General features: G+C 47.2%; 1 protein-coding gene across 1 annotated transcript in view; it reads left to right on the plus strand.

The window, feature by feature from the left end:
- The first annotated feature begins 8830 nt into the window (after positions 1 to 8830).
- The window catches only part of Ppp1r3f (protein phosphatase 1 regulatory subunit 3F), a 16927-nt gene continuing 4524 nt past the window's right edge, over positions 8831 to 21233 (plus strand). The window contains 3 exon segments of the mRNA XM_032890031.1: positions 8831 to 9855; positions 18862 to 18914; positions 19213 to 19292. Of these exon segments, the coding sequence (XP_032745922.1) occupies positions 8855 to 9855; positions 18862 to 18914; positions 19213 to 19292 (1134 nt within the window). The 5' untranslated portion in view covers positions 8831 to 8854.

Genomic DNA, 21233 nt, shown 5'->3' on the forward strand with positions numbered 1-21233 from the left:
CAGAGCTTGTGAGGCATGGCCCCATGCCATGATTATGGACCGTCCTCTGCAAATCTGGATCCAACTTGTGAGAAGGTAGAAGAGGGAATGATACCTCAGGTGTTCTGTTAGCTCCTGGGTACTGAGAGGTAAACTGAGGTCTGCAATGGGGGATGGTCAGAGTCAAGATCCCACTGAGAATTCTGAGATCTGATCTTCAGTTTAACTCTGACACAACATCTCTGTGAGGCCTGGGAGGGAGCCTTCTGTCCATCTCTGAGCCCAGTTTGCCCTTCTAGACTAGGGAACAAAGAGTATGGGATGGAGGAAATTCAGAGTCTTTCTGTCCTGTGTCTGGGGCAAATCTTATGGATGGATATATATACATACATACACACATATATATACACATATATATACATATATATACTACAAACACATACTATATATACATATATATACGTATATATAATATGTGTTTGTAAATACAGATATAGAAGAGATACAGATAGAGAAATCGAGAAAGACATGAGATGGAATAGGAATAGAACACACAGAGAGACAATGAGGGCAGTTTAGAGGAATAATGACAGAGAAATAATGAACAAAAGAATGAATAAGACAGAGGCAGGAGAGAACTGACCCAAATAATCCCTGGCCTCTGTCTGGAGGACTAACGCTGCTAGGGGCCAGAGATACCCATGGCTAGTATTGAATTGTTTTGCAAAGCAACATCAGAAAAATAGCGTGGGTTCTGTAGAAGGATACATGCTAAGGGCCAGATCAGAGGAGAAAGCCTTGGCGCCGACTTATACACAGAGGGAATGGAATTTGTGATGAATGCAACATTTCAACATGAGGAGCAGTGCAGGACGAATTAACAAACGATTCTGAGACAATTAGGGGAAAATAAAGTGACTGGGTAGAATGATAGCCCACTTTCCCACCAATACCTCTCTGCCCACTTGAAATGTCACTGTCATCAGATGCTCTAGAATAATTTCCAGATCCACTAAAGAGATACATTTTAATGTCGATCACTGTTGTGTTTGGCCTTATGCTAAACACCTACCATGATTAATAGATGTAATCCTCAGAAAGCGCCTCTGAGGTAGGTAGTGTTATAAGCATCACAGTACATACGAGGAAATGGAGGTACTGAGAGGTTAAGTGCCTGGGTAAGATTCACACAGATGACTTGAGGTGAGGCTGTTCCAGACAGTCTGGCTCCAATACCCACACTTTTGACCTCTACAGTAAATGGAAAAAATGAAGCCATAGAGGAGACTGGAAGCCAACATGGGGCGAACATTAATCTCATTTTCAAGTGCAAAAGACTTAAAACACAAAACCGTAGACAAAAGCTGCACGAGAAAAGAGTAATCTGAACACATAAAAGACACGTGTGTTACAAAGCACAATGAGTAGGACAAAAGCAAGTGACAGCCAGTTGTGGTGGCGTGTGTGTTTTATCCCATCTCTCAGGAGCCAGAGGCAGAGGCAGAGGCAGACAGATGGATCTTTGTAAGTGTGAGGTCAGCCTGGCCTACACAGTGAGCTTTAGGCCAGCCAGAGCTATAGAGTGAGACCTTGTCTCAAACCAAACAAAACAAAACAAAAACAAAAACAAAAAACAAAAAAACAAACAAAAAACCCAACCAAAAAACAAACGAACACACACACACACAAAACCCCTACACAAACAGGGCTGGAGAGATGGCTCCATGGGTAAGAGCCCTGGCTGTTCTTCCAGAGGAGGTAGCACCTTATTTTCAAGTGGCAGAAGACTTTTAAAACATGAAACCCTTGAAAGAAGCCACACAAACGCCAGCACCCACGTAACCCTCTGTAACTCCAGTCCCATGGCATCCCACACCATCTTCTGGCCTCTGTGAGCACCAGGCACACATATGGTACACATGCATGCAAAAACATGTGTGCCTATAAACTAAGTAAATGAATAAAATTAAAATACAGATGGTGAATTTCAGGGAGATGTGTGGCATATACATGTAGCCAATAGAAAGTTACTATCCTTTCCAAATTAAGAGCTATCGAAAATTTTGAAAAATCATGAGCACTCTATCAGGATAAAGATCATGATCATGAAACTCTAGCCCACAGACTACAAATGGCCAATAGTCATTAAAAGTAACCAAAATGCAAACTTTAACAATGTCAGTTTTCCTTATAACGGGGAAGGATTAAAAATGGCAACACACTCCTAAGATTAGCTTGAATAGAAACAACAAAATAAGACAAGGTTTTTACCCTCTCTGCAAATTGCTTTTCCAAAACTTGTTAAAGTTTATATTTATTATTTATTTTTCCCCAGCTACTCCATTTTCACGATCCAAGAGTCAGGTGTAGATCTTCGGAATCAGAAAAAACCTGAATGTCCCAGCCCTTAATTCAAGCAATCAAAATTCATGGTGATGTGAGGACATAAAAGATCACGTGTTCATTTTTTTAGTATGCTCCAAAATGATATTGATTGAATAAAGCAGAAACAAACCCAATATACAGCTATGATTCTAATTTGTTTAAAAATACTATGGCAAACAGCGAGAACTTACCATATCCCAGGCCATAGCACTAAGCCTGCATAGCCCAGCTCATCCCAGTCCTGAACTGCCTGCTCTCCTTGGACATGGTTTCTGGTCACAGTCATACAGTCAGTCCTTTGCTAAACTGTACTTGACCGAGGGTGTTCTTATATGACAAAAGCAGAAGTTCAGTTAAATGCCAAGACTGACCTGACAGCTCACAATCCTCCTAAGACACACAGAACTGATGCCTACTCTTGGAAAACAGAGCTCTTGAGCTATTAGTAGGTGCTGGTGGTGTACAAATATCTGTGCTGGATAGCAGGTGGGAAAGCAGCTGAAGGAAGGCGAGCCAAGAGTCAGAGGTGGAGGAAAGAAATGGAAGGTGGGTGGCCAGGCTGGAAAAGATAGACAGGAATACAGTCAGAGCCTGGGAAAGACAGACTGGGCACTGAAGGGAGAAAGACAGAGCCAGGCAAAGAGGCAGAGAAGTGGAGGACAGCAGGAGGAAAAGATACGAGATGCAGCTCTCCTTTCGAGTTCTAGCTGGGCAACATTTGAGTTGTCCAAAGCTCTGGGTCATGGAGACCCAGTTGATAGACACATGTTAAAAAACCCTGTCTATCTGTATGTCAACCAATCCATGTACTTTTTGCCCCTGTCTAAGGACCAACTGCTCCAGCTGTCTGGCATTTAGGATGAGTGGTATTAGTTTCAAAAGTCCTTACCTGCAGTGTGTCCAGCTGTACTGGAGGGCTCCTGACACTCCTTCCCACTCCTTCCCTGCCACTTTCTCCAGCAGAGCTGTGTCTGGTGGGGGAGAGCAGGGACACTCACCTGGGTGAAGTGGACTGACAGAGAGGGATCAGCCTGGCTTGTGGGAAACTGCCACATTATCAAAAACAACTTTGCTTTTATACCGAGAAGAAAAAACCACGGTGTGGAAGCCGCAGACCTCTCTCTTCTAATAATCCATTTTTTTTTATGAGTGTGTGTGTGCTGATAATCGCAGGGTGGGGGGGTTCTCGTAGTTTTTTTTTTCTTTGCTCTCTCGCTTTGTTTATTCTTTTCTTATGAGACTTAAACGGAAATTTTGAAATTTTGGGTTTTTTCTTTGCCCTTTACAAGTCATCTGAAAATATGATTTCTTCCCCTCACCACAGAGGTAAAAGGTATCAATGAGATAACAGGGCTCATGAGAAACCACAATTTCTTAAACAAAAGTGTGTAGAGTTAGAAAAAAAAACTGAGGGAAAATAAGTCAAATCACAAAGGCATCCCGAGGCAGGTAGAGACACCATTCTGTGCGGGAGATATTTGAGGATTGCTAGGTTGAACAGAAGAAGGGATCTGAAGCCTGACATGTGAATGAGAAGCAGCCAAGGGTGACATGGGATAGTGCTTGGTCTCCAGAGGCTTCATTCTGCTCCAAGCCTCGGTGCTTCCCTAGGGAGCATTAACATGATCACTGCCATTCATGTTGTCAAGGCTCGGGAGGTCTAGACACTCCTGTAGCCTTTCTTTCCATAGAAGGCAAAAGGCATGGAAGGCAATTCATGGAGAAAAAAGTGGGCTGTACTTCCACCACAAATTCACAGAATCAAAGAGTCTCAGAATTGCTGGCTCCCAGAATCTGCTGAGAGTCTCTGAGTGAGAAGGCAAGTATCTCCACATCATGTTTGTGCTTGCGCACTCTGACCCAGCAGCCACCCACCTGGGAACAGCCCTAACGGCCGGCCCCATGTTAATATAGCCAGCATCTCCAAGAAGGCCTAGGGGAAGAAAGGACGGTGTGCAGCTCACTGCTCGACATGCACACGGCTGTTGGTTACTAATAAAACAACCATACACAAATCAGCCCAGGGTCCTTGTCCTGTCAGAAACAATATAACCAAAGCCTGATGATTCTAAATTTGCAACATTCTACTCTGAAAAGCCCCAGTTTCACCCAGCATTGTAGAACACACCAGTAATCCCAGCACCCCAGAGACTGAGGCAAAAGAATCAAGAGTTGTAAGGCTGCCTGGGGCTATATAGCCCGATTCTGTGTTAAAAAAAATAATCCACAAAGAACAAAAGAGAAGAAAAGCTCCAGTTTGCAAAGGTTTAGGATTTTAAGCAGCCATAATAATTTTGGTAGCCAACATTTATCTAGAATTTTCCACATTCCAGATACAGAGCCGAACACTTCTCACAAACAGTTGTGTTCAGTTCTCACCCTTTGAAGTCCATCTCATCATGACTGTGTTATATTAGACCGATGGGTCAAATGGAGGTGCAGCCTGCTCAAGATCCCAGGGTCCTTAGCACAGGACTCTGAAGTGACCAGTTTTCCAGAAGCCAACAGTGTTGGGTTTTAATTTCTAGGATTCGATGTCAGGGAAGTTCTAGGACTTGGAGACTCTTCTGCAGCTTGATGTTTGTGAGGTTTTAAGGTTTGCATTCAAGACTTGGCAGCTGCATTTCCTCGATTTGGCAAAGACCTGCTCCCTGCAAGCACTACTTAACACAGACCAGTCTCCACAGAGTTTTTTTCTGACAGGGCAAGGCTAAGGGTTCCAGCCTTTGGTGTCCTGGTATCCTGCAGACTTAAGGGCTCCAGGTATCCAACTGTGTCCTGGCATCCTGCAGAGCTAAGAGTTCCAGGTATCAAATGCATGGCCACCGCAGCCTCTTTGTAAGCCTGGCTTCAGGCCTGAGGAAGAGAAAGTAGAAATAAGTTTTTATTTACATGATGCTAACCTGGTGGACAATACCCACACTCCTCTGTTCTTTCCCTCATTTGGCACTTTCTCCCCTTCTCCCCTATCTTCTGAGCCCCCCAACCGCCTCCCCACCCCCACAAAAGACAGTGACTTTCCTCATCTTAACTCACCTTTTTGGAAAGACAAGACTGGAACTGATAGCCTGGCTTTATAAAGACAAGAGGGGAAAGCAAAGTGAAAAGGTGAATAGAAAAAAACAACCTAAAAATACCCAGCCAACAACAACAACAATTAAAAACCCTCAACCCTTCCACCATTAGCTCAAAGCAAACTTTCACTGGCTGGGGCTTTCTAAGTTGGTGGGACACATCTAAGACCAAACATGGCCTGTGAGGTGGCTGGAAGCTGGGGGAGGTACTGGGTTGAGAGGGAGGGAGGGACGGAGGTGGGATGAGGTCCTCTTACTTTGGAGGTCTGCAGGGATCCTAGGAGCTTAACAGTTGTGGTTGTGTGTGGGAGGGGTAGGGGAGGGGTGAAGAGCGCACCTAACAGGGAGTCTTGGGCAGCTGGCTGTAGTTAATGATCCTTGCTCTCTGGACACTTGGGCCCAACCAATCTCTGTATCTTCTATGTCATGGAGACAGTTCTAGTCCCCTGTCCTGGCACCTGTCTCGTTTTGGAGTAGGTTCTCATTTTCTCAGGGTCTGCATCCTTCTTTATATCCTTGTTACCATCTTCCTGCCACTCTGTGACAAAGCTTGGTCAGAGAGGTGGCAGGATAAGTGAATGAGTGGTAAGTGACACAGATTTCTGGGAAGCTACTTGAGTGCATGCGGCCTTGGTGTGGGAGTGTTGAGGTTACTGATGTGTAAAGCCAGGGTCTTTGCAGTGTGGACGCTAGGGGTCAGCTTGTCAGAGGATGGCATCTGCTCTACACCGTTACTGTATTGGCTCACATAGGTTTCTGGGGAAGAGGACGGGCGTGGGGGTAGTTGATGATGAATGGGCAGGATTTAACAGGTCAGGAGGAAGGTCCCAGGGAAAGGGATCTTTGACAAAGGTGAGGAAGAGAGCCATGGGGGTTCTGCAGAGCTGGGTGGGATGGTGGGTCAATGTGAATGTCCTGAGGTGAGGGTACTGGATTTGTGCAGGATCAACAAGGAGTCTGGTGTGGTTGAAGTGAGTGGAAAGGAGAGGAACAGGAGGTTAGGTCAGAGAGGGACCAGTTGGCTTGTGCCTTTTATGACATGGTGAAGGTTTGGCTTTTCCACTAAGTGTAGAAGAAGCCAGGGGAGTGTTGGGAGCAGAGGAGACATTACTGTCAGGACTTAAGAGGATCTCTTAGAGTGCTGAGTATGGAATAGGGGGTAGGGACATGGCAGGGGGAGACTACTGCAGTATAGTCCAGGGTACTGGTGCTGGTCCTGTTGATGGAGTGGTAGTGAAAAGGTAGATTTCGGATTTTAAAAAATGGTGCTAGAGATGGGGCCCGTGCACTTGTTAGGAAGTGGTTTTTACTGCTGAGCTGTTCCTAACCATTTTTATTTTTTAGACAAGGCCACATTTGTAGTCTAGGCTTTGAATTTAGTGATCCTCCTGCCTTAGCTTCTCAAGTGCTGGGATTACAGGCATACGTCACCATATCCTGCTTGGGAAATGCTTTGGATAGACAACCTACAGGATTTGCTGAAGAATGAGACTCTGAGGCAAGACCAGGGCACAGTTAGTACCTAAAATGGGCAGATAGGATGGAGTCCTGAGATCATTTATTTGCTGCCTTGACCTTTCGGATGAGAGAAAAAAGTTCTAAAGTTCTACATTGTTTAAATCTTCATTATGTCATTATTCTGCTACTTGTAGCTGGACATATTCCTTTCGTGACCCGGACACAGACAGGAGGAGAAGAGAGACTATGGGGGCCAAGGGATGGCCTTCCTGTTAGGGGGGTTATGAGGGTTAGATAAAAACCTTCCCTGAACCTGGCATTTAGCAGTCAGTAAGTCCTAATAAGTTAATAAACAGGAGTGGGGAATGTGTGAATGAACAAGCTGACAAAATCTATGCCATTCCCATAGGAGGTGCGACCTTAGATGAGGAATGAAAAGAATTCACTAGATGAAAGAAATAGATGGGACAGCACTCTGATCAGAGGAGGTAGGGAGTGGGGGGGGCGGAGAAAGAAAGCCACTGTGGGGTGAAAAGTGTCAAAATGAGCAAGAAGGGCAGGACTCTGATTTGAACTGATCAACTGGTGATGACATACTGTTAGAGTAAATGTGTGCTAAGCGTGAGTTAGAAAAAGCTAGTTCTTCAAAAAAGGGTTCTATTTTCTATTTTGTGATCGATTCATGCAGTGGCGCCAAGTCCTGAAGAATATCAATGCTCAACTCGGGACTTTAAGGGACAGTCAAGAATGTTCTTGGCTAGTTACACTGGCCACGAAAAGGCTGGGAGGTGTGTGTGGTGGTGTGGGGCCGACGGGACACACCCAGTAACTGATAGGAGAATTGTTTTGCTTTGGTCTCACAACAACCGTGCAGTCTGGGTTTTTAGGGACTCTGGGAATTCGTGGGGCCATGGGGAGTCATGGAAGAATAGGGAAAGGTCAATCCATCCCCCCAAAGGCCTGATCTTATTGTTTGACTGAATTTTGATTCTGTGCTCAATCACTCAGGCTTAGGCTCAGCCTATGCACCTTCTTCTACTTTAACCTATTTATTGGCTACTCATGCTTTCCTTCGCAGCACCTACACTACCATCTTTGGGCTTGCTTTCCTATCTTGCCTCCACAGTTTCCTTTTGGCTACATTTCTCTAGCTTCGGCTTTGGTTAATCCTATACTGGCACTGTCCCTTGAGATATCACAGCCTTCACCCTGGCTCTCCATCTCTTTCTCACTCCCACCTTCACTCCTCACATGCCCTAGTGCTCCCCCCACCCCCGCTACAGCCCCGCCTCCGTGTCTGCTCACACACTGCCTTCCAGACTCTGTTCAGTCTCTGTATTGGCTAGATCCACCCTGTTACCGCCTCTTGAAGCCATAGTGTGCGCTTACAGGACTCCCCATTGGCTCGTTGCAACCATTATCGTCACTCTGTCTCTACATCATTCGCGTGCAGTTCTCCATTGGCTGTTCTTTTTATCTTTCTTACGTCTCACCGCCTACACAACCTGCGGATCTCCCAGTTTTTGGACCTCTGGGTTCGCTCCCCGCTGCCCCCATCGCCTGTAGCCATTTCATCTTCCCACTGCCCACCGTGCCGCTCGTACTCAGACTTTCCTACTAACTGTCATACTTCTGCTAGCTACATCTTCGGTCCCGCATTAACCCCACTCAGGCCTCTCCATTGATTCCGTGATCATCCCGCCTCCCACACCGCCCACGCTCGGGCGTCTTCATTGGTTGCTAGCTTCTCCTGCTTGTCAGTCACCTTACGTCACTCCCGCGTGGCTGTCCATTGGTTGTTGGCTGTACCTGTCTTTCTCTCACCGCCTACGCTCCACTGGAGCCCCACCCCCCCGTCCTGGCGTTTTCATTGGCTGCCCGCCTTTTCAGGCCCTGCCCCCGCCGGTCCCACCGCCGGTGCCGTCGGTGCCGCCGCCGCCGCCGCCGCCGCCGCCGATATGGCGCGCACGGCCCCTGTGGAGCCACCGCTGCGGCATCCCGCGCCCCCGTCGCCGGTTGCGGGAGAGCCCCGCGCCTCAACTGAGGCGGCGGTGGCCCCGCGGAGGGTGCTGTTCGCTGACGAGGCCCTGGGGCTGCCTCTGGCGCAGCTACGCCGCTACCGGCCGTGGGGCGGGCCCGGGGCGGGCAAGATGGCGGCGGCGACCGGGCAAGATGGCGGCGGTGGCGGGGCTGATGAGGATGATGATGGCGAGGATGGGGATGAAGGGGAGGAGGAAGAGGAGGCTTTTCCCGATCCCTCTCCGCTGTGCCCCGTTCCCGCTGGCGGGGGGTTTTATCTGGTGCCCACATTTTCGTTGCCGCCCGCGCCGGGCCGTCTGGAGCGGTTGGGGCGCGTGATGGTGGAGTTGGAGGCGCTGCTGCCGCCTCCTGGAGCGGTTCCCGGGGGTTCCGGGGTGTGGGTGCCTGGGGGGCGCCCGCCAGTAGTGCGCGGGTTGGTGCGCGTGCTGAACCGCTCCTTCGAGAAGGCGGTGCACGTGCGGGCCTCACACGACGGCTGGGCTACCTTCTGCGACCACCCAGCGCGCTATGTCCCACGCAGCCCGCCTGGGGCAGGAGTGGGAGGAACAGGAGCAGGAGATCCCCTCCTGGATCCGGGTCTAGGCCTGGGCCCTGGCCAGATGTCTGCCTCCTCACCCGACGACGGTGGCCGCACTGACCGCTTTGCCTTCCAGCTGCCCTTTGCTGAGGGCGCGGGCGATGGGGCGCGCCTCGACTTCGTGGTGCGCTATGAGACCCCCGAGGGCACTTTCTGGGCCAACAACCATGGCCGCAACTACACTGTCCTGCTCCGGATCGCACCCGCTCCCACACCCACTGATGCTGAAGGGCTGCCCCAGCAGCAGCAGCTGCAGCAGCTGGAGCCACAGCCTGAGTGCCAGGGTCCTGTGGAGGCTGAGGCCAGGCAGCTGAAGAGCTGCATGAAGCCGGTGAGGCGCAGGTAATGTCTGCCAGCGCCACCTCCACCAACACAGGGCTGGATGTAGAATGGAGGACAAGCCTCCCATCCCAGAAGTCCCCCCTCCCCCAGGCCTGCTCTCCAGAACAGGCAGGAGGGTGCAGTCGGTCAAAGAGTAGTGGAGACCAAACGTGCTAGGCACTGTTTTAAATACTGGGGTATCATCCATTTAGTGAGTTCCACTATAAGGCCCTGAACAAGACAGACACCTTCCCTGTCCCCAACCATCCCGCAAGGCTCCTCTGGGAAACAGAATGCAAAAGCAAACAAGCAGATAAGATAAATAGGGCTAAGGTTAGTGCTGAGAGGAAAATACTGTAAGGCTCTGGAGGGAGTGGCTGCTGTAGACGTGTTGAGGGTGAGCTCTCGTGAAGAGTCCCAGACGGTGATAAGGAAGAGTTATGGAAGAGCGAGTTGGTAGAATTTGGACCAGGTAGGACGCTTTCTGAGGTGGCATTTAAACTTGAGTCCAGAGGGGTACGGAGCAGTGGTGCGCATACATGGAAGGAAGATGTAGGTAGTGGGAACAGCAAGTTCCGAGGTCCTGACCTGGTTATGGATTCGGTGTGAATGTCAGCCAGTGTGCTGGAGTGGAGAGAACATGCGGGTGCGATGGTGTGGACTAAGGGTCCCCCGGTGTGGGTAGTGGAATCTGATTCCTATCTGACCCAGCAGGAAGCCAGAGTTACAGAGGTAGAGAAACTGGTTGAGGAAGTGGTGGTACTTGGCTTTTTAGTTACAACCATTTCTGGTCTTGAAGTCTATGCACACTTTTCTACTGTTCCTCTGGTGGTCAGAGAGGCCTCCTGCGGAGTTTAAGGAGTGAGGCTATATTCTCACATAAAACATTAGTTTTGGCGGAGGCTGGAACAGATGAGAAGTGGACTTGAAGCTTATCTCTCTTTTTAAAATTTGCACATCTCTTATAAACTTGAGGGGCTGGGAAAAAGACCATTTATAACCCAGGAGACTGAAATAATGCTTTTCTAGGTCTTTACCAGGGCTGTAAGTTTGTCAAGGGCAACAGCCAGGCTTGATGCCCGGGGTCAGTTAGATTCCCTCTGAAGTGCATACATCTTCCTGCTCCTATGAGAAATGGGAGTGGGAGGTTGCTCTTTTGGCCCTTGGAAGCTGCATGATGGAGCAGGGTGCTATGGGACCTGCTGGTTGTGCTTAGGGCTTAGACTGTGAGTGGTTCTGAAAGGTTTAGCTCTTAGTGGATGGACCTTGAAGCATTAAGAACTTGGATTCTCCTATTAGATTACCTGGGTTCAAACCCTAAGCCTGCCACTTTCTAGTGTGACCGTATACAATTCTTAACCGCATCATGCTGTCAATAACTCTCCTCTTCTGTAAAACAGGCAATTATGGAAGTGCTGCACAGGATGAGTAAAAGCACTATGTTGAGCCTAGTTCAGAGTTGTGCCATAAACCTTGTGCTATAGTGGTGTCAATGATCGTTAATGTTTAGATGCTCACGCATAGTCTATGTATGTATTCCTTTCCCAAACTCAGCTTTGTTGTATGGTCTTGTCTCAGTTTTTTCATTTCTCAGAGAGGAATGGTTTTCCCATTATATGGTTGAATTGGACGCAGCACCCGTAGGCAAGGTAACTGAGGCATAATTGTAGCCGTAAAAGGTCTGGTGGTCAGCATTTCCTGCTCTCCTGTAGGAGTGGTAGGGACATTCTCCTCTTGAGGCCAGCTGAATGTGCTGTTGATTGCAGGCGCTATAGTGAGTCCTAGTTAATGGGAAATGGGGAGCTTGGAGAGGTGCTCCAGCTTGCTCAGAGTTACTCAGCTAGTAAATAGCAAGCAGGGACGCAATGTTAGGGCTGCTACTTTAAAAAACAAATTCCACGTTTCACTGTTGGTGCTCTTAGTTCTTCCCTTTATCCCCTTGTACCTGTTATGTGTGCTTCAGGTTTTACTGAGATGTACAGAAGTGGACTGTACTGATCCCCAGTGCAGGGCTCACAATATGTGTGCACTTGTGTAGCCCCACCCAGTTCCAGTGCCCCCAGAATGGCCTGCATTTCAATCACGTCTCATTGCATCTGCAGTTGTGGGAGCCCTTTCTGTAAGATAGGATGGTTTGGGTACTGAAGTTCGGTCATTTTCAAGAATGTGAAAGGAAGGGAACAGACAAATCAAAACCTTGCCGTGCCAAGGTGGGTGGAGAGGGTGTTTTTCTTTTAAAGTACATGGGTGGTTTTAAGGAGAAATTGAAGTAGTTCATTTAGACAATTGTTTTGGTAGCTGGCCCCATGTTTGTGGTTCCCAGCGTGACTTGAGATGTTATTTTAAGTGGGCAGATGGCTTTTTGATAGCTTCTTTATCTTTTGTTGATCTCAGCTCTTGCAAAGGGGAGGCTGGTGTGCACTGCTAGATCAGCGATAAGGTTTTCTTTGTAGGTCGGTGGCTTTCCTAGCAAATACATTTCAACTTATTATTGTTTTAAGGCCTGTGTGCTGCTGCTGATTTGAAGTGCTGTTGAAGAACAGCTACCCCCTGTGATCTAGCCCTCTGGGGAAATGGTGGTGGACCTCAGGGGATACCCTTTTCTTATCTGTGGGAGGCCTGCTGTAGAGGGCTTCAGAAATGTTGGCCACAGGCCCACTGTGCAGCTGGCCCTTGTCAGGTGGGGTCAGAGAGATGATTGACAGCCATGAGGATGTAGTCCAGAGCTCAAATGGCTGCTTTCCCTGGCTTGCGGAGCCAGGTTTTCAGTACCCAGTAGGTTAAGAGATAATCCAGCAGCAGCAGTTTTGGTAGGGTCTGTTAACATGCTGAGTACAGTGCTAGGAACAAGCAGAGAAGATACAGACTGGTTTTAAGACTCCCAGAGGCTTGTGGTAGAGCCAGGTGGCAAGGCTTACGTGAGGCCTTAGGAAGTGACACGTGGCTGAGCCCCTTTTCCTTGCTGGGCATTTTGCTGGATATTTTTGTATAGTCTCATTGGTTCTCAGTGGTGGTTTCTGTGAGCTAGATTATTTAAATCCCTCTTTTCTGGGGGACTACAGAGGCTTTGAGTCCTCAGTGCTTAGACTGATATGGGAAGGAGCCCTTCTGTCGTGTCTTGACTTTACACTCTGAGGAGGTATCTTATTCCTCTTAAAAATAAAGATCAACAAAAATCTGGCCCTTAAACACCCTCACTGGTACCTGCTTTGGCCTCTGCTGGCATCTAGTCTGCCTTTCTATTGGTTTCTGCTCCCATGCTTTTGTCGCCACATCCCTTCTGTTACTCCTGCTTTGGGGTTGTTGCTCATACTGCTCATACTCACCAAGAATGTGTCTCCTATACCCTCAGATTCTCCTCATGGAGACTCCTCAGTTCTAAGATGGCTTCCCTGGGGAAGTTTGTATAGCCTAGTCTCTTTAAGTCCCCAGTTTTATTCCTAGCACTGAGCAGCAAGCCAAGTTGGGAATGCCCCATAGGCTAGCATGTGAGCCTTACCCCAGGTTATGGGCCATCTTCCATCCTGCCCCATTGTCCTGTGTGTCCTTTGATCCACCCTTGGCTCCTCTTTTCTGGGATCCTTTCAAGTGTTCTTTACCTTTAGACTTTGCCTTTTGCTGCTTTAAACAATAGAAACCATAAGAATGGAATGCCTGCCCCTTAGAGCGCCCATGTCTGAACACCAGCACCCCTCACATTGTTGGTGAGGAGGGTCCCTTGTTCCCATTTCAGGCCAGTTCCACTTCTTTGCTCCAGGGCTTCATTTTCTGCCATTTGTTCCAGAGTCTTACACCGTAAGCCCCAAGCCCCGCTTGTCTCTCTTCAGGCTTTTTCCGGTCTCTCTCACCTGATCCTTGTGTTGACCTAGCCTCAGGCCAGGGCCTCTGTCTTAATTGCTGAGCCAGCCACCTTGCCCTTTGTCTGCTCAGTACTTGATGATCACCCTTCCCCCTTACCTGAAGAGTCAACAGCACTTGCTTGGGCTGCAGTTTTATTAGTCCTGGCTTTGGCCAAACTGAGAGGGTTCATGTCTTTCTTCTTGAAGTGGCCGACTAGTCCTACTCAGGTCCCCTGGCTTCTGGACCACATTCTACTTGTTTTCTTCAAAATCTCTGCCCCTCTCTCCTTGTTCTTCCAGCCTCAATTACTAAACTTGGTGTCTCTGCTTGACTGCGTCCTTAGCTTTATCAAGCTTGACTGTGTCCCACAGTGCTCCCAAACAACCTCTTATTCCATAACCATGCATGCCCTGCACTTGTTTTCTAAGCATCCTTAAGCCCTTGCTGATTCTACTCTTTGCCAGGACCTAGTGTTTTAGCACATTCCTTCCTTTTCTAAAGGCACTGGCTGCCGTCTGTAGTAAGACCTTTAGTAGTAAGACCTTTATTAGGGGATTACTGGGTGACTGCAATGTTAGACTGTAAGCTCCGTGAGGGGTAGGGACATGCTTTACATTGGTGACCACTGTATTTTCACAGGCCTGCCTTAGTGCATGGCACTTAGTAGGTGCTCAATAAATATTTGTTGAAATAACGAGTTTGAGTATTTTTTCAAATGTCTCCACATCAAATTTTAAATTTCATTGTCGGGTTTGCTCACCAGTGTGTCTCCTGTCACTATCCCTGATGCACAGGTTTTAGGTATACCTGTAACTGGGTAGCTAAGTTGGTGGTCTCATAGAAACGAGAACAATTAGACTTGAAATGGGGTGGGTTGGGAATCATCTAAATAGTCTGGAGAGAGGATTTCATGAGAAAGTGTCCCTTTGTTCTCCAGAAACCTGGTATGCCATCGTGGTTAAGGGTGTGGGCTGGAGGCTGCACACCTCAGTGGCAGAGCAGGGATCTGAGCCTGTGTAGTTGTGCTAGTGATCCAGTTCAGAACGGCAGCGCTAGGCTGCCGGATGGGTCCTACCAGCTGGGAATGGCGGACAAATTGCCTCAGCCTCATTCTAAGGAATTAGTTTTAGGCACTTTATTGGTGCTTTTCGTGTTTCCTCAGTCCATTCAACAACTCCCTGAAGTATTGCTATCATTTCTTCCTTATCGATGAGACCAGGGCACAAGAGGTGAGGTCATTTGTCCCAGGTCACACAGCTGGTACGTTGTAGAGCTGCGACTATTCAACATTGCATTTTCTAGCCATTTATTGAGGTGCAAAATCCGTTGCTAGCTTCCAACCAACATTGAAAAAATGGTGTAGGAAATAGGACAGCACATTTTGACATGCAGTAGAGGTAAGTATTACTTTGAAGAGCAACTGTTTCAGTTCTCAGTGTGTTTCTGTCTTATTTACTCATGTGACTGTGCTGGCTTATGAGGTAAAATGGTTTTCTCACCCTGGGCTGTGGCTGTAGGAGTGTCAGTGAGATGACGCTTGAGGTATGATAAGCTCTTGTACAGTGCACAAGTCCTAGACTTGAGGCTGATACTCGGAAAAGGCAAGACAGAACCCTACATACCTGAATGGATTTCACAGCGTCCTCACCATAACCCCCTCCAAAGCACATGCCTCAAAGCGACCAGAATTCCAAGTATCTTGAAGCAACTCTTGGAAACCAACCCCACTCCCCACTCCCCCCACCCCCCACAGACAGCATCATCAGATTGTCTCCATGGGAGCTAGGCTGTGCACGTTTCCCTTTGGGGTTCAGCACATGACCCACTTTGGGCAAGCACAGTTCTCTGAAACTTGGCATGCTGGGAGTGCTCACGTTGGACCCAGATGATGGTGGTGGTGGTGTTACTGACTCTGGATTTCTCTTGGGGGCTTGTTAGCCCTCATTTGCTCATTCCTTCTTTATCCCGGCTAACTCATCTTTCTGTTCTATCTTGGCTGGCCTGGGCTGGGGCCGTTGCCACCATTTTCTGAAGTCTCATCCCCTGGTCTGCAGGTACTGTCTGAAGTCCAATAGCTGTTGAGTTTCTTTATGACAGGAAGAACTTGCACACCCAGTAGAGTGGTCCATTCTAGGTAAGATGGGCTTGACTCATAGTCACAAGTACTCAAGTAAGGCATGCCAACACATTCCCAGCAGAGTGTGTCCTGGTCCACTGTGTTCACTGCCCCTGAGAGATGCCACATGGCATTTGTGGGACAGGTGCCAAAAGAGCAGGTTTTGTTCTTGAAAATTAACGGGCACACCGTATGTACAGTTTTGCTCTTAATTTCCTTCCATTTTTAAAAGAGCTGTTACTGATTGGTAAGTCTGCACACTTATACTCTTTCCTCATTTTGATTGCAGTCATAGCTGCTTCTAAAATGTTACTGTGAAAGACAGTTCAAAGGCTTGCCCCGCCTCTTTCTCTCTCCCTCCCTCCCCCTCCCTCTCCCCCCTCTGTGACACACACACACACACACACACACACACACACACACACACCCCTCTGCCTACTGTGTTAGACACTGTCTTCAAAGTGAGGCCATTTTTGGATGTTGCCAGTATGTAGTGTAGTCAGCAGGGATAGAGACAGTTCCTTAAATCTTACTGTCTACATTTGGAAGAAGGAAAAGTTGCTGTTTTGAAGGATCAAATCACTTTGATGTAGTAACAAAAAGGCCCACAGTGGAGGAAGTGAGCAACAGTGTCCCCTGCCCCCGGCTTTGCTTTCCAACTCTTAGAGCTTGGGAAAGCAACTTGATTGCTTCTGCTGACTTTGCGGGTCTTGAGTTGGGCTGATGTTTGGATGGCTTCAGTTGTGGAAGGGGTGTGGCAGCTGAAGACCATTTTTGGACTGTATTTCTCTTCCTTCATCTGATTAGAAGTCTCTTTTCCTGCTAGGGGCTGATGCCTGAGTTCTCTTCACTCACGTCTATGGCTTGACAGAAACTTGATTGTCATGCATGCTATGGTTGAGCCACATTACGGGCAAGCTTGTGTAGGCCTGTCTCTGGGAGGAAGGACTGGCTTTCTGTCCATTTGAGAGTGTTCTTGAAAACTAAACATTTTTTAAAAAGTTTCTTTAGTTTTACTTTAGAAGATTCCAATAAAGTAAAATTTTGTCTTGTTTTTCAAGACCGGGTTTCACTGTGTAACCTTGGCTGTCCCTGGAACTCTTTCTGTAGACCAGGCTGGCCCCGACTTCACAGAGATCTGACTGCCTCTGCTTCTCAAGTGCTGGGATTAAAGGTGTGCCCAGCTTCAATAAGATGATTGAAAAACAAAACAAAGGAAGTTATCTCTGCTAGGTAAAAGTCATATGGAGTTGTAGATTCAGAGGTCTGAATTTTAGACCCACTGAAGAGACCAGTTCAAGTCTAAGGTAACTTTTTCTGAATCTTCTTTTCTTATCTGTGTTGTGTAGAAGTTACTGGTTGGGCTCCTAGAGTCACCTGCCCCAGGCTTTTTAATATTCAGACTGAAATACCTCTGGTGGAATGCCTGAGCCCCAGACTACGGAGAAAGACTGAGTGCCCCTTCCAAAGATTCCAGACTCTAGGTCCTTATATACAGTTTAAGTTTCTTCCTCCAAAGTGTTGATCAAAGGTTTGTGTAGCTACTCTGGTAGTGTCTAGTCATACATACCATGGAACTGTACACATAGGGAATATGAGAGAGTAAAGAGCAGGCAAAAGGCCTTCGTGAAAGCTAGGGAGGGCATACATGTCTTACTGGTTCTCCCCTCTCTAGATAGTGCTGGCAATTGAGTCAGGTACAGTCAGACAGACTATCTAAACAGCATCAGCTTGTTGGTTCAAAATCTGGGTTTTGATCCTGCCTGCATAATCTTGAGTCGTTTCCTTAGCCTCTGCTTCATCATCTATAAGATGGGGATAGTGGAACTGGCCCCACTGAAAAGGATTTGGAAGTACCTCCCTCTCAGTCACCTTGAGGATTGAATCAGTGCATGTGAGCCATGTAGACTATTAGCTAATCCCACAGCACTGTGCAGAGGCCTGCTAGTGGCATTCTCTTTCTGTGAAGGTGATTCTGATTAGGTATTTTCTCAAAGTTGCAACTTTAAAAAAAATGTGTCAACAGTGTCCTGTCACCTCTTGGGAGGAAAAAGTTGTGATGGTTTCAGTTTCCCTCAGGTCTCTGAATCCTGCGATCCTTGCTTCTTCCCTCTGCCTCATTTGTGAACATTTGATACCCACTAGTGAGAATAAGAACAGTGATCGCTCCATGGTAACGTCACGGTCCTAATAGGATCTGGCTGAAGTACTTGGTTTATGTCACTCAGGGATCTAACTTGGCTGGCAGAGGACAGACGGACCAATAGATTCCTTCCATTGATTTAGTTACTGCTCTGTTCCAGGCCAGAGAGCTGGCTTTTGATCCTTATTCCTCCTGACTCCCCTATACGCTCTATGTTGCCTGCAAGGAGGTGATGAGTCCATGCAGCCTGGAATGGGGACCAAGGAGGGGTGGAGGAGAGGACACAGACCATTCTGACTCCCTTTCTCAGCTCTACTTCTCTCCTCCCTCTGCTGCTTCCTATGTCTCTCAGTCCTTTCTGTCAGCCCTTCTCTAAAATAAATCTTCTATGATAACCAGTCACAAACCCTAAATAAATGATCCCAAACTGCCTGTTGATATTTGGTTTGTAACTATAAAATAAAGGAAAGAAGGTAGCTTACTCAGTAGGAAGGGATAGCTATATCAATAATGTCAAGGCCATTTGATAGAAGCACAAAGCAGCCGTTTTTTTCAATGTTTGCAAAAGTCTATAATGATGTTTCTTACTGTTTAATGGACAAAGCCAGCTGTGAAAGTATGTTTGCAGAATTTAAATGGTTTCAGGGAATGTCTGGAATGAAAATTTCCTAATAGTAGCAGTGGTTGCCTCTGGCTCAGATGTGATTGTTTTGTTTCCTGGATCCTTATGTTTTTTTCTGTATTTCGTAAAATTTCTACTGTGATTGCATAGGGCTCTTATGACCAAAGGACTGAAAAGCAGGGAAAGAGGAAGTAGCAGCTGTCAGGTGAAGATGGGTCATCACAGAGGCCCAGAAGGTGCCTCTGTGGGTGGTAGAACTGACCTCTCAGGGTGTCACATTTATGTGCTGTCTTGTCTGCTCCACAGGCCTTTTGAGGAAGAGCCGAGGATGAGGAACAGCGATGATAATACCCTAGCAGGTAAGCATTTGGCTGGCTTTGAGAGTTCTAGCCTTTTTAATACGTTGCTTTTCATGGTACTGGGGCTCGGTGTGTGCTAGGCAAATGCTCTGTTACTGAGCTGTCTCCTAACCTTTCTGGTGGCCTTTACCACTTCTTTCTTCCTTGTTTCTATATAAAAAAGAAAAAGGTTGCCTCTTCCTTAGACTGTCACAAAAAGCTTCCAATGCGGACTTCTAGTTAATGTCATAGAGAAGCAGAATTAGTCTGCGTGTGTACCTGTCGTGCTTCAACATTGCCCTTCTCTTCTCTCTTGCAGAACATTCTGATGTTCGAGAGTCACTGGGTCCCCTGCTGGCCCCTACCCCTCTCCGTCCATGGCCCCAGATGACACTTCAGGTGAGCAGGCCTTTGTAACCTTGGTATGAGCAGCCAGTGTGACCACAGTGTGACCACAATTGGACCTACTCTTGCCTCCTGGAAGTGGGGGTGGAGGTGGGAAGCGATATCACAAAAACCAGAATTGGATAAGGGTAAGGGAAGAATGAAATGATTTACTTGGGTTTAACTGTTAATTAGCAAACATTCAGGGAAGGCTTGTTAAATGTTCTAGACACTGGAAACTCAACCCAAATGACATCCGTATAGGAATTACATGTTAGGGCAGAGACATTGTAATAACGGTTTAAATGTGAGGGATTTGAGCTGAAGAGGAATGCTTAAGTAAAATGGACAGAGGGAGAAAGGACGAGAGGGAGAGACGAATGGAGGGAGGGACCTGAGAAATGAGGCTTGAGAGAAGAACATTCCAGGCAAGAAGCAAGTGCCTAAGGCAGGTCTCGGCTACTGTCTGTTAGAGACAAGACTCGTGTGACATGTGACAAGAGCAAGAGCGGCAGCATCAAATATTGGGAAAGTAGAGAGGGGTGGTTGGGAGGTGAGGTCAGGGAAGTGGCAGGGAACCAATGGGGTGGGGCCATGGGGAAGAAGGTGAGACCTAGGCATTTTCTCTAGAAGACACTAGTATAATGAAACCACATGAGCGGCTTCAATGCATCGTGTCACGTGTCTATTCCTGCCCTATAGTGTAGTCCGTTCCCCTCCCATTTCCTATGGAGCCCGACACCATTCAATTCCGGCGCTTATGGTTTGTTTCTTAGAAAATCATCCTAAAAAAGAAAACAAAAGCAGCCCCCCAATGATTGTATCATAATCATAGCTCCAAAAATGAGCAGTATCATCAAACGACTAGATTAGCGATATGACTTTTTATAACTATTCCCAGGACCCAAACAAGGGGATTCGTTTGTATTTCTTTTCCTTCCTTCCTTCCTTCCTTCCTTCCTTCCTTCCTTCCTTCCTTCCTTCCTTCCTTCCTTCTTTTCTTTTCTTTTTTCTTTTGCCTTTTCTGAGACAGGATCTCTCTGTGTAGCCCTAGCTGTCCTGGAACTCACTCTGTAGACCAGGCTGGCCTCTGCCTCCGATTCTTACTTTTTTTTTTTCTTTTTTTTCGGAGCTGAGGACCGAACCCAGGGCCTTGCGCTTGCTAGGCAAGTGCTCTACCACTGAGCTAAATCCCCAACCCCCTCTGCCTCTGATTCTTAAGTGCTGGGATTAAAGGCGTGGGTCCGCTCTGTCAGGCTGATCCATGTATCTCATTGATGTACCTCTTCACTTTTTAATAGTCCCCAGTTTCTTCATTGCGCTTGGTTTACTAAACCCTATTTGTCAGGTACAGTTCGACAGAGTCTGAGTTTGGCTGATTAGATTCAGGTTGAAATATTTTTCTCACTCTTAAAAAAGTTTAAATTACATTTATTGATTGATTGTGTGTGTGTGTGGTATATGTATATGACATGGTGTGTGTGTGTGTGTGTGTGTGTGTGTGTGTGTAGGTCAAGAGGACATCTTGTGGGAGTTAATTCTCTCCTTCTGTTGTGTAGGTCCTGCGAGTCAGACTCAGGCGGCTTCCCTACTGAGCCATCTCATTGGCGCTCTTCCTCTATTTCCATTCATTCATTAATCTTATTTACTTTAGTGTTTTACTAAATTAAATTTACTAAACCATTAAGTTTGCTAAATATATTTATTAAATGTTGTCTATCATTATAAAATTGACTTGAACAGAACTAATTCCATTAAGTTCTATTAAATTCTGGGCCGGACTTTCTCTCTCTCTCTCTCTTCTCTCTTTTCTCTCTTCCCTCCTCTCTCTCTCTCTCTCTCTCTCTCTCTCTCTCTCTCTCTCTCTCTCGGCTCCATTGTGTGCGTGTGTGTGTGTGTGTGTGTGTGTGTGTGTGTGTGTGTGTGTGTACATGGCGTGTGGTCTAGTTTGTATAG

The sequence above is a fragment of the Rattus rattus genome, chromosome X, assembly GCF_011064425.1.
Source record: "Rattus rattus isolate New Zealand chromosome X, Rrattus_CSIRO_v1, whole genome shotgun sequence".
Taxonomy (NCBI): domain Eukaryota; kingdom Metazoa; phylum Chordata; class Mammalia; order Rodentia; family Muridae; genus Rattus; species Rattus rattus.